Source organism: Chiroxiphia lanceolata, chromosome 4 (genome assembly GCF_009829145.1).
Source record: "Chiroxiphia lanceolata isolate bChiLan1 chromosome 4, bChiLan1.pri, whole genome shotgun sequence".
Lineage (NCBI taxonomy): Eukaryota > Metazoa > Chordata > Aves > Passeriformes > Pipridae > Chiroxiphia > Chiroxiphia lanceolata.
Window position 1 is genome coordinate 13,248,733 of NC_045640.1, and position 16,559 is coordinate 13,265,291.

Consider the following 16,559-nt stretch of genomic DNA (forward strand, 5'->3'; position numbering starts at 1 on the left):
TGTATGGAAATATTTTTTTCTCATCTGTGTCTAATCAAGTATTTTATGGATGAAATAAAGAATAAATTATGATTAGCAACATACTTTAGCCTGTATATTTCAGCTTGAAACATTTCTCATTTGCTATCAGCAGGTCACCCTTGGAACAGAGAGGGCAGGTACTCTAGAAGATAGTTTCACTTTGTTTGGATGTCCCCCAGTTTATCATACAGCAGGACTGCTTTCCCCTTACTCTGAGAAGTTATCTGATGATGAGACAAGTAAGAAAACCAAAGGTGAAGAAACCATTCTTCTCTTGAAGGAACAAGCTATAACTCTACCAGCAAAGACATTCCCTGCTTCTGTGGTTGAAGCCTTGATGAGGAAGAAGCTCCAACTTACTTGGTTCAAACCTGAAAGCTGCCACTCATCAGCTGTCACCACTGTGGAGAAAGTGAGGAGTGTGAGTTTCTGTGAGGCAAATACTAATCTTTGGTTTGCTGGCCTCTGCATTGTTACAGAAAGGGGATTTTGTGACAAAGTTCCTGCACTTCTTCATGGAAAGTTGCCTTCCACTGTGACTGAAATTTTCACAGCATGTCTAGAAAAATACAACATGGAAAAACATTGGGAAAACAAGCAAGTTCTGCCAAAAAGCCTAATTGAAAATAGATGTCTGGATAAAATTGTTGATGATGAAAAGTATCACCAAAAAATCTCTAGAGAGAGAGCTAAAGGACAAGAAATACAGACTGAGAAATCCCAGCCACAACTGGTGACCTGCGTTCTTGAAGGAAGTTCTAAATTTTTACATAAAATTGAATTTATCAGGCCTGAGAAGCAAGGAATGGAAGCCAAAGAGAGACTAGGTAGCATACAGGATGTCCAAAGTTTGTCTCTTGATTTTAAAGACTTAAAGAAGTGTTTTGAAGGGAGTCTTGAACTAATGGAGAAAGAAGAAAACATCTCAGAGAACTGCATTTCTGGTGTGAATAGCAGATATAATGGAGAAGATATAATTGAAATGGAAGAGAAAGGAGTGCAGGCTCAGAAACCAACTCACCAAACGAACCCTTCCAGTAATATTGGTGTGAAAGAAAAGAAAGGCCAGATCTTGGGACTATGTGAACCAAATGAGAAGAATTTCTCATGTGAAAAAATAGCTGCTGAAAACATGCAATTTTGGTCAGATGAAGAGAGGTATCCACTAAAATTACTGTTTCCTATGCAGGAGAGTGTTGTGTGCCTAGGCAAACTATTCCTGCCAGGGAGCAGTTTTTATGAGTGTTTCTGTCATCTGTCACTACTTGAAGCCTGTAATGAATGTAATGTGAAAATATCTTTACTGGAAAAAGCAGTGGCTGTGTGTTCTCACAGGATATTTCTACTCATGCAAGAGAATGAAAACTATTCCAAAAAAGTCTGTATATTAAAACAGGAGAATGAGAGATATGCTCAGATGACGTGTGCCCTGGAAGAGGAGATGGATGCATATTTTCAGTACATTTTAGCAGCAGATGAAGCTAACGTTGTTTCGTTCCAAAACTTACTTAATGAGAAAGAGGTTTCTAGTGGATGTTACAGTAACTTATCAGGAGAAAACACCATGACCCCAGGAACGTTTTTGGTTAAAACTTTCTCTAAGAACCTCCCAGGTATTGAAGAGAAAAATAGGAATTCTGAAAAAGACTCATCGACAATTGCATCAAATAAACTTTCCAGGAGTGTTCTATCCCTGAAGGGAAGGAAAATGAGGTATTTCCAGCTGCTTTCTGACCTAAAAGAAGAAAGAAGCAGATGCTTCAAAGAAATAGCTAAATTATTACAAGACAAGGAGAACTGTGTAGCAAAATACAATGAATTAATACAGGAGAGAGAGGAAAATTTACAAAGAATAGCTCTTTCAGAGGGTGAAAAAGAAACCTTGTTGGGACATTTAACAGAGATAAAGTGTGAGCAAGACAAATACAAGACCTTGGTTTCAGAACTCCAAGACTGCAAAACCAGCTGTTATCAAAAAATTTCTGATTTACAGGAGGAAAAATATGTACTGAAAAGAGAGATAGACAGAATCAAGAAAGAAACTTCAGAGCAACTAGATGAATTTCAGAAAGCAAATACCAACTTTATTTTAGAAAATAAAAAATTGAAAGAATTAGTGTCTTCTTTGGGTTTCACCTATGAAGAGCTGAGCAAAGAGAAAAGTTTGGGAACAAAGAAAAAGATAGTAAAACTAAAAGAAGAAAGTCAGCAACATGGTCTTAAGCCAAAGAAATTTGAAACAGTGTGTAGTGTAACGCAAACTGAAGAAGAAGGAGTTCTGGTTATAAATCCTTCAAACTATTTCCCTGGGAAGGAGGTAAATAATAACAGGAAGGAGTGTTATGAAGTAGTATCTTCTAAAGAAAGGGGGAGATATAAAAGTCATTTGGAGGACAAAGCTGAATTAATTTTTTAATGCAGAAAATGTCCTAGCCTCCTACATGCTGGAGAGGTGCTAAAAGTTAACTCTGAAATAGAAGGCAAAATGCCAGAGAATTTTTTTTCTGGATATTGTGTTAGAGAATTTTAAAGTGATATAGCAAACTAGAAATTTAAAAATAATACTCATAAGAACACATTGTTATGGCATTTTTAAAATTATTTATCTTATTGTAAAAGTAAAAGCTTTTATGAGAAGCTTTTACTTCTAACTAGAAGTTCTCCTACCAGAAGAAGAAAACTGCTGTTATAGTGGTGAAAACATCATGTCTTAATGAAAAGTGCACATATGTTCATTTACTAACTTGTATTCTAATAGGGTCTAATTTTTTTATTGTTTTGATACATATGAAACATATACCTAAAGATAGCATTTTTATTCATGGATTTCTCATCCACGTTTTTCCTATGTAGTCATGTATCTTACACCACAGTGAATTTCTGTGGAGATTACTAGGTTCTTGCAAATGCAGAATTATTACTTCGGTTGAGAATTAACAACAGGGAAATATTTATGTCTAATACTTTGATTTTATGCAAATATTTTTTAGTAATTTAGGAGGAAACCATCTATTGCTCTATACACATCTATGTGCCATTTTGTATGGGGGAGAGAAGTCATGTCTTTCTGTTGTCTTTCCAGGGCAGCATGTTTGAAAGCTACAGTACAATGAAAGAGCAAGTCGAAAAGGCAAAAGAAGAATTAAAAATACAGCAAAAGGAATTAGAAAAATCAAAAAAAGAGGTAACATTCTACTATATTGTACTTCTGAGGAGCAAATTTGTTTTCCCTCATGTTTTCTTTCATGGCTGTTCTTCTTTCTTTTACGAAACAGTGCAGCAGTCTCTGATCTGCAGAACCAAAATGTACTTCTTTGATCTTTAAGTGATGAACTGCACAGCCACTCTTGATTGGCCAGAACATTCAAGTGAAGCATTCCTGCAGCACACTTTGACAGAAGCTGAGTGCTTAATAAAGGCACACAGAACAAACTACCTGCTGTTCCCTTGTCTGGGCAGCCCACCCCATCACTGGGAATATGGAGGAGCAGAAGCCAGTAGAAGCAGTGAGAATTACTGCAAACCTAAATTCAAAGTAGTTTTTTTGAATGAGAAGCTAAATCATGTAAAATCTGACATGTCAAGGGGTTTTGCTACTTCCATTGGTGTTTCAGGGCATTTCCTGAAATGCTCCTTCTGTTGACAGCTGTGTAGTAAACACTGAGTCCAACACCACCTACATGGAGACTTGTTTGGGTGGTTAGTCCTCTGCTTGGGTGAAGTAAATCTGCAGTTTGAACACCAACCGAGGAAACTTTCAGTGTTGTGCCTTTTCGAATGCACTGGCTTTCACATTCATATTTTTTATTAATCAATCTCCACTCTATACATATCTAAGAAGAATGTATTGCTTTTATGGCAAGTGTATATTTGTGGGACTGTTTCATGCAATAACAGTCATTGCTCATACTCCCTGTGGACAAACCACTGGCAGCCAGAGGTGTGTTGAGTATGCTAAAGAGCAGTAGGGTTACCATAGTGGGTGTACAAAATGATTGTCCTTTGATAGCTACTTTATAAGACTTCCCAGCATTCAGGTAAGGCAACTAAAATGAAGGGGAAGATTTGGATGAGTGATGGATGGTTAAGGAAAGGACTTCTGACCTTGCAATTTGAACATGAATGGATAATTTTATTTTTATTTATTTTGTAATTAGCTTGGGTCCTTCTAATCCTTTCGTGCATTTCTTACTATAAGGAAATTGTGTATTGCAGTACTTTCCTCAGTTTAGTTAAAATAATGTGAAGTCTTCACTTTCGGGAGAAGAAATGATTTCTCATATGAGGGAAAGAGCTTGCTGTCAGGAATCCAGCTGAGCTACTGAGGTGTTTGTTTGTGGTTTTTGGTTTTGTTTCTTTGTGTTTGGTTTTTTTTTTCCAAAACTACAGTTAATGTGTATTGGTTGAATGAAAGTACCCTAGAGAAAATTAAAAGGTGAAGATAAGGGCTTTTTCTTTCCTTCTTTGCATTTTTCATTTTTGACATTTTTGTCTCCATTCTCATGCTGAAACAAAAACTCAACACTGTGCCATCTCCTAAGGGGAAAATTAACTTTTTCCCAACTGAAACCAGGACATATTTCTCGGGAAGACTTTTTCCCCCTCAGCTGATAAAATCTTTATTTTCATTTTTCTCTGAGGGCTTTGAAAGATGTAATCTCTGAAATCATGTATGCATACAGTACTGATTCTTTTAGCTTTTTTTCAGAATACTCACAGTACCTTCAAGTTCAGAAATAAATTTAATTAGTATTTTCTGCATAGCTCTAGTGAGATATGATTCCATAGGACTTATTTCTAGAATCATATTAATTTCTTATAAGATTGTAGTGTATTATATAATTCCATTTATTTTAATCAATTTATGCCAATTCAAACACTGTGATGGGGAGATCAGCCTCAAATCCATGGCTGTAAGCTGGTATTGAAAAATGATATTGCTGCTGGACTAATTATACTCAATAATTTTTTACTTTTTTGTTCTTCCTGTTAGGCTCAGAAGTGGTACAGAGAACTTGGTTTTGCTGAAACAAGGTACGAAGAAATCAAGACTCGTTTGATGCAGGTTCTCACAGAATTAGACCACCTTAAACAAGAAGCTGGGGACAAAATGCTGGGAAAGCAGCACTGCAAATTAATGGTACGTATGCAAATGGAATGGAGGAAAGCATATTCCTTGGGAGAACCACTCATTATTGTTATTGGGAATAGACTGGAAGCAAATGTAGAGCCATTGGAGCTATAAATATGAAAGTGAGCAGATATTATACAGGGTAGACCATCTGTCTACAGGGTAGTCCAGGATCTGGGCTCTGCATGAGCATTGTAAACACCTCACTTTTTTTATTGCACTCTTGATATGCTGTCTTTAGCCAAAGTCATTTTCAGGTGACCTTAATGAGAGGTGGTGGAGGAGTCTCCAGTGTTTCCAGTGTTTGGACTTTCTGCCCTGATTTCAGACCTTCTAGCCCTGATTGTTAGATGTGGACAGGCAAAATGAATCTGTGATGCCAGGCACTTTGTTGAATAACTTCCACTGCCAGTGAACAGATGGTGTGGATTAATGGGGAGTCAAAGTCTTTAATAGATGCATGTGGCCCAAGTATGTATCCCCAAAATCCAGGAAATCTTTCTGTCACATGGAGGAAAGTCTCACTGGAATGTGCTTATATCACAGAAATTCTGGTTTTCTGTAAATGAAAGCTGTTTTAATTTTCAGGTGGTTCTCTGTCCTGATATGGGTTTATGGTTTCCACTAGAATAAAGTGTTTTATGGAAAGATTTTTAATCACTGAGTAATCTTCTGGAAGCAGCTTTCATAAAGACTTTTCAGCTAACCCTGAAGTTAATTCTGCCCTCCTTAACTGGAAAGCTGTGAAAAAGAAATATGCAACTTCTACCAGCTGGAAAAGCACATTCCTAGCAACCTACAATATTTGCAAATTCTATTTGAATAGGTTAGATAGATTTGCTTTGGAAGCAAATAAAAACAAATTCTGGAAAATGTAAGGATTCTGGGATTGGTTCAGCTGCCTAAAGGTTGCTGTTTATCCCATTTAAAGACCTCAAGGCATCCTGGCTGAGGATGTAGTTGTCCTCCTGGAAGTCCTGTGCAGTTATTTCATGTTAACTTGTACACCTTACGTGGCACTATTGGCTGATGTTTAAACAGCTGAATTTTGGCTGTTAATTGAAAAGGAAGCACAAATTTTTCATATAATTGTGATGTATTGGCATGTAGACTCTTGAAACAATAGAATCTATTTCAAGCAAGAAGAAACTCCCAAATTGTTTGAAAATAAAAAGAAATATATCATGATGTTCTGTTTAAACTAGCAATTAAGATTTTGGGGGCATTTTTGACCAATGGAGCTTTAATAATTTTGTTTGGTGAGAGTTTGGGGAAATTATCATTTATTCTACTGGTCAATGAAGTAAGCTGTTAATTATTTCTATTACTCACATGGGAATAAAATTCATTAACCTTGATAGATTGTTTTTACACTGGAAAAAATGCAGGACAGCCTTTCTCTGAAAAGAACGGCTACTTCTAAATGCCTTGAATAAAGTTTTCAAGTTAGTATTTATTGGTCAGTAGTATATATTTATGCAATATTGTGATGTTGTTTGATTTGGATTTGACTTCTTCATAGGACTAACGTCAAGTTGTTGAATACATGTGTCTCATTCCAGGGTCAAAGATGCAGTACATGTACATCACAGAACTGGGTTTATCCCTCAGTCACACTATTTGATGGCAGAACTAGTTATCTGCATGACTCAGATCCATTATGTCTTAAAAGGATATTGATTTTATTGGCTCAATTTAGCAAATAGTATGATAGAAAATAGAGTAGATATATTTTAGCAAAGGTTGTGACTTTATTTCAGTAATTCTTTTCTAAAATAAATTTTTTAATGTACACCAAGGTGTTGATTGGGGATTTGTGTGAAGTTGTTAAAATATGACCTAAATTTTTTTAGATTAAAAAAAAGATGACCAAGACTTTTTGGCCCAAAAAAAGGGTCATGATCTACTTTTCTAGCATAATTTTATTTCCTGGGGACAGTTTTATGGACTAGTAATCCTGGTTTTGTTTTCTATTACTTGCGTCTTTTTTCCCCATAAGTCATCTTCAATTAAGGAATGTTTCCATTTTGTATTTAACATACTTTTGGTGTGGGAAAGAAGATGAGGTAAATACCATGTCACGGACTCATCTTCAGGCTTTTGTCGCTGCAGCCCTGGTCTAATCCATCTCGATGTGACCAGCAGTTGTTATTGTTCTCTTGACGCAAGAGGGAGCCAAAAAGTTTGGTACAAAGCCTGCTCGACGTGCTCGAATGCCGTGCATAGAGAACTTGCTTCATTAGGAAAGACAGTGTGAAAATGCCATGTTTCTGTTTCTATCTGTGTTTACAGTGATATGTTGCAGGCAGAGGGATGTGATCTATCACTTCAGTTTGCTGTTCCCTGTGAAACTGTGCCTTCAGCGTGTTTTAGTCACCAAGGGTGTCAAAACTGGAAAGACTGTCAGGAAGCAAGGGAAAATTTAACTGTGGTGCTGTGCATCAGGGCTGAGTATTAGCCCCTCTCTCGGTTGTATCAATGTCTGTAACCATTAAAATCAAACCATCTTCCTGCAGGTTTGGTCAGAAAGTTATATACCACAGCATATCATGGGCCTGACTGGAATTTTTAGCTTAATCTTTTAGACTTGCTTATATACTGTGTTATCAGAAATCTTGACCAGTTATGTGTATCAACTCAGTATTTTCTTTAATGTAATGTGACCTTTTCTTTAATGTAAGGTCATAGTAGCATAAATGTTTGTCAGGAGACTTTCTTCACCCTCTAATTTTCCTCATTCTAAATACATATGTTTAGTCTGGCAGTGTCACTTCTAGAAGCTGACCTTATGATGCTGACCATCAATCTAAAGCTCTCAGTAATCCTTTCAATCTAACTGCATGAAATTGGGCAGAAAAAGAATTGGAGGGTGGGGGAGGAGGAGTTAAATTCAGAAGCTTCTCTTTCCACATGTCGTGTACCACTGTTATTATATTTTAATATAACAAATATTTTATTTTAAAATATTTTGGAAATTTGTACTTAAAATCTGAAAAGTTTTACTAATCATCTTCCAGAACAAAAATATAGTTGTAAGAATGGAATTTGCTGAGATAAATATATGTAGAAAAACAAAGAGTGTATTATGTAGCTTCTTGCTGGAGCAGGAGACTGGTAACTTTTGAGTTCTCTTCTTACTCATTGTGGGACAATAGATTGGTCACTTAATCTGTCTGGGCCCCAGTTTCCCCATATATTATATTATTATAATACAATACTTACCTTGAAGGAATGTTGTGACATCCCAGTCCAACATCTACCCTCACAGGGGCCAAGTACTCATTGCTTATAAAGAGTTTTAAGATTAGTGCAAGATATTAGGGCTCATACGTTTATGAAGGTTTGAAATCAGACATTTTTTATCAGCTTTCTTGTTTTTGAGGTGCAAGGTATGTACATATATTAATTGAGAAATTTCGTACTCTAAAACATGATTGAGAATATTTTCTTTATTTTATACATCTAATTTGAAAATCTATGTATTTTTTCTCTAGCCTGAATACAGCATGAAAGATGTCCAGGAAAAAGAGGTGAATAAAATAGCCAGTATGAGATTACAGCAGCAAGTGCTGACCTTGAAAGCTCAGCTCAGGGACCAGGCTGCATTAGAAAATCAGTTTTACATCCTGCAGAATGAAGTGGAACTCCTTCAGGCTCAGCTATGTGAAAAGGTATCAGAAGTTGTTTTCTGTGTGCTTAAACGTGAGTTTAGACTTCAGATTCTACCTCTTTCTTTTCAAAAGCGAGAACCAAAATAGTCTTCTGTCCTGGGAATGAGTCTGATGATAATTAATTGGTTTCCAGGCATATGAAAGTACCCCTGACTTCAGAGAAATAAGGAAAAGATGTAAACTGCCTGGGTGGTCGATATTATGGAAAGATGATAGACTATCATAAAAATTCAGTCTCTGCTCTAATCTCCATAGTGTAATGCAAGCAGTGATGCTGAAATTATTTTACAGAGCCACTTCCTTGGCTTAAATTGTCATGACTTTTAACATTCTCAAGTCTCTTCTTGCATTATATCAGATTATAAGCAGTGAGCTAGTAATAGAATTTTGATATAGAGTTTTCCCTAACTTTTCTTGTTCCAGCTGCTAGGGTTACATATTAAGAGTTTCATTAACATTTTCAGTTAGGTGTATAAGTTGGATTTTTGGTAATTGATATAGTTATTCTGATGAGCAACCCCATGTATACACAATTATACTTACCCAAGCAGTTTTTACACTTTTACATTATATTTCACCTGGCAAACTAGGGAAGGTACATTAATATTTGTAAAGCAACTGCCTTACTATGTGAAACTAAAGCTACTGCTGTAAGTCTAACTACAGCTACTGAACTCTTGGGTGGAAACAAATTCCTGCTAGGACTTTTTTTCCCCTAGATTTTTTCCTATTTTCTTGGAAACTATATTTTGAAAAGGGATGAGAGTTGCCTTGTGAGCCAAAGCGGAATTGTCCATCGTAGTCTGAAACAGCTCATAAATGGCATTTTCTCAATAGCATTCTTTGTTCTTCATATCCTGATGCTTCTCCTCTGTATGTACTCTGAAATACAAGAGATTATTGTCTTCTCCCTACTGGGAACAAGTTTCATCCTACTTTCTCCACATTAATCCAACTATTCTACAATTTTGTGTTTTGTTTTGTTCTTTTTTTTTTTGTCTTCCGGTGCTTTGTTTGTTTTGTTTCGGTTTTTTTGTTTTTCCTAGCCTGGTCATGTGCTGTGATTTACTTTAAACCAGCCCTGTGCAGAGGGTTAGTGGCTTCCCTCAGGCATTGATTAGGATGCCTCTTAGAAGAGCAAGGGTGGTAAAATGAAATTGTTTTGTTGTGTCCGATGTCTGTAGTGATGGATGGTGCATGTCAGATAGTACGTGAGTAGAAGGTAACATGTACTATCCATATAAATGGACAAGTCTTAATTGTTTTATTGCATCAACAAAATGTGTGGTTCCCTGCCTTATCAAGAATTGAATGTCTCCAGTGCAGGAACCTACTACCAGTTCTTTTATTCCCCCAGTGCTAGTGCAATGTAGACTTGTCTCTCCTGTTCTGCCTACGCTGATTCTCCCAACCACAATTTATTAGCTGAGAACCATATGATCTCTTTCAGCATAAATGAGTTCTCATAAAAGAGTTTTTTATGATGCACATAATGTATTTAATGTAGACTTCATAGAAATACAAATTGTCAGGCAAAATGAATGCAGAGGAATCTGTATTTTATTGTCAAATAGTACTGTATTGATTCATAATGGAAGTGGATTTTGGCAAGATATTACTGCAGAATCAGAAAGCAGGTTTACCATGAATAATAAACATTTTAAGTGCAAGGTAAGACAAGGTCATCTGGCTCAGCCTGGTTCACCTCCTAAGAAAGGACCTGCATCAGCTGTGTTAGAGTAGAAAGTTGTTGCTGTTCACTTTTCGGAGTGGAATACACATGTGAAAAATCCCTCCTCACTTCTCTAATTTTATGTCATAGTATTGATAAGAAAAGTGAAAATTTTCCCCAAAGAGTGTTTTGAAAGATTCACAGAGTAAATAGGAACACGAGTGCATAATGAAGTCTTTAATGTGATGCTGCTTTGATGAAATAACCTCACTGAAATAAGGCTCCAACCAAGAACATCCAAAAGCTTTTTTAATTCATAAGACCTATGTTAATATGAGGAGGGCAGTGTTTGTGTGCCAGGGTCTATCTATGTACCACCAACTCCTTACACTGCTTCATCTTGTTTGTGACACAGGGTCACACAAATGCACAAAGTGTAGACCTCAAAGTCAGGTCTAAAAGAAATATCAAAAATCTGCCAGAGTGTCTTAAAGTGATTCTTGAATAAATTAATGCGGGATACATTTCAACCTTTCAGGAAAAAGAACTTGAGAAGAGAAAGTCTGACGTGAAGTTGACATTAGCTCCTCTGAAGGTACTGTGTTTTCCTGAACACCAGTGCAGGACCTACACAAAGGTTTGCTCACAAGCTTCTGTGCCTGTGCCTCCTTCTGCAGTTGCCCCTGACTTAGCTGTGTGCTACTGGGCTTCAGGTTTAGGCAAGGGCTTGCTGGCATTATTGTGATGGGTATTCTTCAGCCTGTCAAAAGGGAAACCTTGCACATGGAAAGGGAACATCTCTTTTCAGTTTGTCAGTGCACACATTTTGCTCTGGCAAGGTTCAGAGGCACCTAATGGCGTAGAAACATAGGAATGCAGTCTGTAGCTTTCACTTAAAATGTGAAATTACAGAGCAGACACAAAATATAATCTTGTAGTCTCAACAGGGAGTGAAATCATAGAATCATAAAATGTATATATATGTGTTCATGCCACACAGGCTAAGCTGGCTTGCCTCACCCGAAAGTGCCAAGAAAGGAACAGTTTCATTATGAGGATGCACAGCGAATTTCACAGGCATGGAATTATTAACTCTACATTTGATGAAGAGGTGAAAAACCTGGTGAATGACATAACCCTGACAGAGTACACAGCTGCTTTTACACCAATGTGTGATCAAGAGGTAAGTGCTTGTACTTCCTTGTAGGATCCTCATGTTTCCAGTATTGAATTAAGATAGTGATTTTTAAAGTGTTTGCTGAGATTCAGAGTGTAGTTATAAAATAAGTTTCATCACATAATATAAATATTTCTTCAAGCAAATCGGTGGAGTTGGACACTTTATTGTTGTTTTGGTCAGGGTTTAAATTTCGGGAGTTTATAGCAAAATGCATCAGTGCTCCATAAAAAAAACACTTCCCTGATATTTTGACAAAGTATCTGAGTGTGTAATGCAGCACATATTATTCAATTTCACTATAAATATGAATTTTTCTTTTTTTCCTGCGCAATGTATTGTCTCAGATTTCTGAAGAAATCAGGGAAAAAAGGTCTACAGTGAATCATTTTAAGATTTAATCAGTGAACATTTGTATTTGAAAGGGAGTTAGTCACTTGTGTTGTGGTGGCAAGAGTAAAGTGGGATGTACCGTTTCACACCTGATTCTGTTCAACATTGTCATTAATAGCTTGGATGTTGGGAATATACTTCCTGATCTTGGAGTAGCAGCTACTTGAAGACATTGTTAAGGACAGGAATCTGAATCTGGAAACCTGAAGAAACAGGAATTCCCTTGCAATATTTCAGTAACTATCACCAAATTCTTTTTTTCCCTTATGATTTTCTGTCTCTTATTATTTAAAACAAAACCTGTAATAGTACCCAAACAATATTTTGTAATGTTTGTGTCAAGCATACTTAAATAGAATCTTGCTGGTTAAAAGTGGGGGAATACTGTATGTTACGCATTTGTATAATATTAGATGCCTACCACAGCAGAACAGAATACAGGTTCATACTATATTTTGTACTTCAGCTAACACAGGGCACTGCAAAATAAGCACATAAAAATAATTTATCTTAATGACACTGACTTTTTCATCCGCAGAAGTAAGGATGCTTAAGATGGGCATATAGTATAGTAAATTTTTCTGATTATTTTTCTGATTATTTTACATTTTTACACACTGAGTGGTATTCTGTATCATGCTACCAATGCTTATTCTTACAGTGTTATAAAGTGTTGCAAGCTATCACTCAGTCGTATGTGTTCCTGCGGCAAGAAGTAATTTAACTGTATGTTAAGGGAAAAGGTAGATTGGTTCCTGATTGCAGCATGGGACAGCATTCTGTGTCTGTGTCTCCTTTGTGTACCTCCAGTTTGGGTCCACTACTGTCTCACTTAAGCTCACACTGCACAGGAGTGTTTTTGGTGACAGTAGTTAGTAACTCATCTGTCAGAAGGGAATCAGTACTGCACTGCCTTCAGACATGGTCTCAGACCATGTTCTCAGATATTGCTGTGATAGATGAGCATTAGTAAAGCTTCCCAATACAGTAAATATCAAAATATTTTGCACACACACTATCTCCCTGAATGTCTAATTGTCACAAAACTTAGCAGGCCCAACAGGAGAGAATTAGATTGAATCTGTATTCTAACAGCCAGTGAGCTCATTTGCAATATAGGGCCCTACATTAAATTCATTGCTTCAGTAGATATTTAGCTATTCATACTAAGTGGTGCACAGACTCCTTCCCACAGTATCCAGCACCATAGTGGTCAGAGGGATTCAAGCCTGGGTTTTTGATGAGGCAGGGAACAGACTGGCTTTTGCTGGACACCTTGACGCTGAGCTTCAGACTGTTCTGATCTGTGATAAGTAATTCCACATGTAACAGGGGAAATCTTTCCTGCGAAGGAAGAGCTGTATGGTCCTATGAAAACTGTATGTTTCTATGGATCAGGTTTCCAATGGAAAATACTTCAATGAGAAAATGTCCAAGTTTCACGAATACTAATTTAATAATGGTTACAATGAAAAAAAATAGAAAAGAGAGACTGTTTCTATTCATGTGATACATTCCTTTGGTTTAAAAAATCTGGTACTGAATTCTGTAGACATATGTTAAAATGAACTGACTTTTCATCTTTGAGGCTTCATTTCTTGCTTTCAAGTCTTATTCTCACTGGAATTTACATCTAAGATTCCAGAGCTATGCCTAACTTCCACTTACATAAAATTCCTTTGAAAGCTTATTTCCTTCCTTCCCCTCAGTTTTTCTCTTCTACATAATTCCTAACATTTGAATATTGCTATACAAAACCTGATGGGTTGTTGCTTGGGATTTTTTTTTTGGCTTTTTTTTTCTTCTTACATTTAAGATTTGCAAGTGGCTTTACTCATTTCTGGACCCACTGACAAATGGAAGCCTGTCACACATTGGCAGCAGACTTCTGTGCTTTGACTTACTGATGAATTTCAACTGAAAATTTGCAGTGATGCATGAAGGGCTGATCCAGAGCCCTTTGAAGGGAAAGGGGACTCTGTATTCAATTCAATGCCTGGCCTGTACTGTAGTTCAGTAAAAAACTTTGAGTCTTGTTCTCAGAAAAAAAAATATATTAAAGTTTTATTAAAACCCCTGTTTTTTCTTTTTTGTTTGTACATGGTATTACATGTCGAGTGGATAGGTCTCCCCTAACTGTGTGCTCGGACACTCCAGCTTCAGTGGAAGATTTATGGGCATAACAAACTTGCTTGTACTCAAACACAAAAGTGAACTTGAGTTCTTTGCTTATTCAGGACATGATGGATGGTTGGCCATTTCCTTCTGTTTGCCAGAAGTATTTTCTTCCTAATGTTCATCCCAATTAAAATACTAAACCATGAAGACATTGTTATGCAAAACTGATCATTTTTGGAGCTTCTTTTCAGACTTCACTTTGAGCGTTTGAGGCTCTGTCCTCAGAAATGATAAATCCCTCTTGTCCCAATGGCCTTATTTTGCTGACTAAATCAAGACTTCTAATCAGTTCAGTTTAGCAGAGCATCATGCATTTTGAGGTTTGTCGTTCTTGATTATTTTCACAGCCCAGCGTTACATTCAAATGTTTGTGACCAAGAAATAAAATTTGCTTGAATTCATGTAGTATCTCATGATTTTGTTCAAGTGGTGTGCTCTTCACTGTGGAAGCCAGTTTTCCTTATCTTGATATTCTTTTCAAGTCCCTGTAAAGAGGACTAGATTTTGAATTACTTTTCCTAACCATAAAACTGTACACCATGAAGCTCTTTATTTGTAATTTAGTTTAATTGGGCAATTTAGTATAATTTAATTTGATTTTAGTGGTTTTTTATTGTAATAAACATGTATGATTGCACAGAAGGGGCTTTATTTAACTTCTTTTTCATCCACCACCTACGTCACTGTAGTGAAAGCAAAAATTCTGTGCAGGATGGTGAACCAATGCTGCCTCTCAGTTTTGAAAAAAATAGCCTTTTGGGGGGCCATGGGAATGACAATGTATGTCTAATATGGACTTGAAATTTTTGGAAGCATGAAGAAGTTAATTTCTAAGCCTCTATGATGTGTTTTTCTTTAAAAAGGCTTAAATTGAGAAACTGTTAGAGCCCCATGGAGTAGAGCAATAACAAATTTGGGCAAAGGAAATACTTTAAAACCTTCTCTTATTTTGTGTTTGGAAAATGGAAAGCATGTGGCTGAAGAGGATACATTCCCAGGAAAAGGGCTGCCTCCAACGGGTGCACGTGGAACTGGGCACAGTGCCATAGCTGGGATTCACATACCCAATGTTAGACACAGAATGTGTCCATTTTTGGCCGTTTGTCATGTCCCATTTTAATCATCTCCTTTTAAATGCTGATTTATTTATTTTTTTTAATTGGAAAGACCTTGACCTCATCTTTCTTTTCTTGCTTTTGTAGAATTAATTCATGGACATTATCAACAGTTATTGTTTTTCTGCCTTTCCCAGTGAAAAGAACACAGGATAGCATTCATCAACTGGTCTTAGACATTGATGTTCACGGAACACGTAACAAAAAGGACTGGGATTTGGTTTACAACAGCTACTTAGGCTGGTAACAGTAGGATGCAAGAGAAGATGTTCCAGATAACAGGAACTGTAAAAGAGGAGGCTTTATTTCCTCTTGAGTTTAGGTGTCTACCTGACTGGCTTGAACATGAGGCAGTGTCCATGCTGCTTTTGAGTTACTAGAGAACTATACAGAGAATCAAGTGAGCTTGGCTTGCCCTTCACATGGATACAGCCCAGCCAGTACTTTGGGCAGTGCCCAGCCAGTACTGTAGTATTTTGGGGCCTTTTCTCTCTCTTTTAGAGTATGTGTGGAGAAATAGGAGTATTCTTAATTCTTTCCCTCAAATGATTGAGCCAACAACCTCTATCCAGATGGCTGTAATGGAAAATGCTGCTGTACTCACCCACTTCAATTTCTCTTGTGCTGGAAGGCTTTGGCTTGATGATATATTTTATATATTCTTTCCATAGTGGATCTGAAACCATTGTGGCTCTTTGCCCTCATTTCTTGAGGCTGAGAGGCAATTTGTGTAAGGAGTATAGGGATAAATGATAGTGCTTTTTAATGCTTTCCATACAGTCATCTTAAACCTTATGGATGGAAAGCTCCAGGCAAAGAATGTGTCCAGTGCAGTGAATTATTTGTTTTATAGAATAGGGAATAAATGTGCTGAACAGCATAGCTTAATTCTTCTTTCTGTCAAGGGATTTCTTCTGAGATACATTTTGGTAGAACAATGCTTTTTGTTTGTTTATTCGTTTTTATTTCCACTCATTACATTCCAAGAAATCACTTACTGCTTTCCGGAGAATCATATTTGACATAAAATTTTCTGATGCTCTCCTTAAAATGGTCTGTGTGTGGCTGGTGAGGTCAGAGGCTTTTCCGGTGCTAAGAGTGAGATACATTTCATGTTAGATATCTGTACTTTGAACAATTACATCCGTGGTAGTTTATCTATTTATTTTCATAGTTAATGCGGAAAAAGAGGTACTTCCAA

General features: G+C 36.8%; 1 protein-coding gene across 4 annotated transcripts in view; it reads left to right on the top strand.

Annotated features, from left to right (window-relative positions):
- The window catches only part of C4H4orf50 (chromosome 4 C4orf50 homolog), an 87,685-nt gene that overhangs the window by 14,909 nt on the left and 56,217 nt on the right, over positions 1 to 16,559 (top strand). For all 4 annotated transcript variants that reach the window (XM_032685011.1, XM_032685010.1, XM_032685008.1 and 1 more), the window contains 6 exons: positions 134 to 2,338; positions 3,104 to 3,205; positions 5,015 to 5,161; positions 8,647 to 8,823; positions 11,034 to 11,090; positions 11,496 to 11,678. In XM_032685011.1, coding sequence (XP_032540902.1) covers positions 134 to 2,338; positions 3,104 to 3,205; positions 5,015 to 5,161; positions 8,647 to 8,823; positions 11,034 to 11,090; positions 11,496 to 11,678 — 2,871 coding nt within the window. The remainder of the gene's footprint in view (positions 1 to 133; positions 2,339 to 3,103; positions 3,206 to 5,014; positions 5,162 to 8,646; positions 8,824 to 11,033; positions 11,091 to 11,495; positions 11,679 to 16,559) is intronic.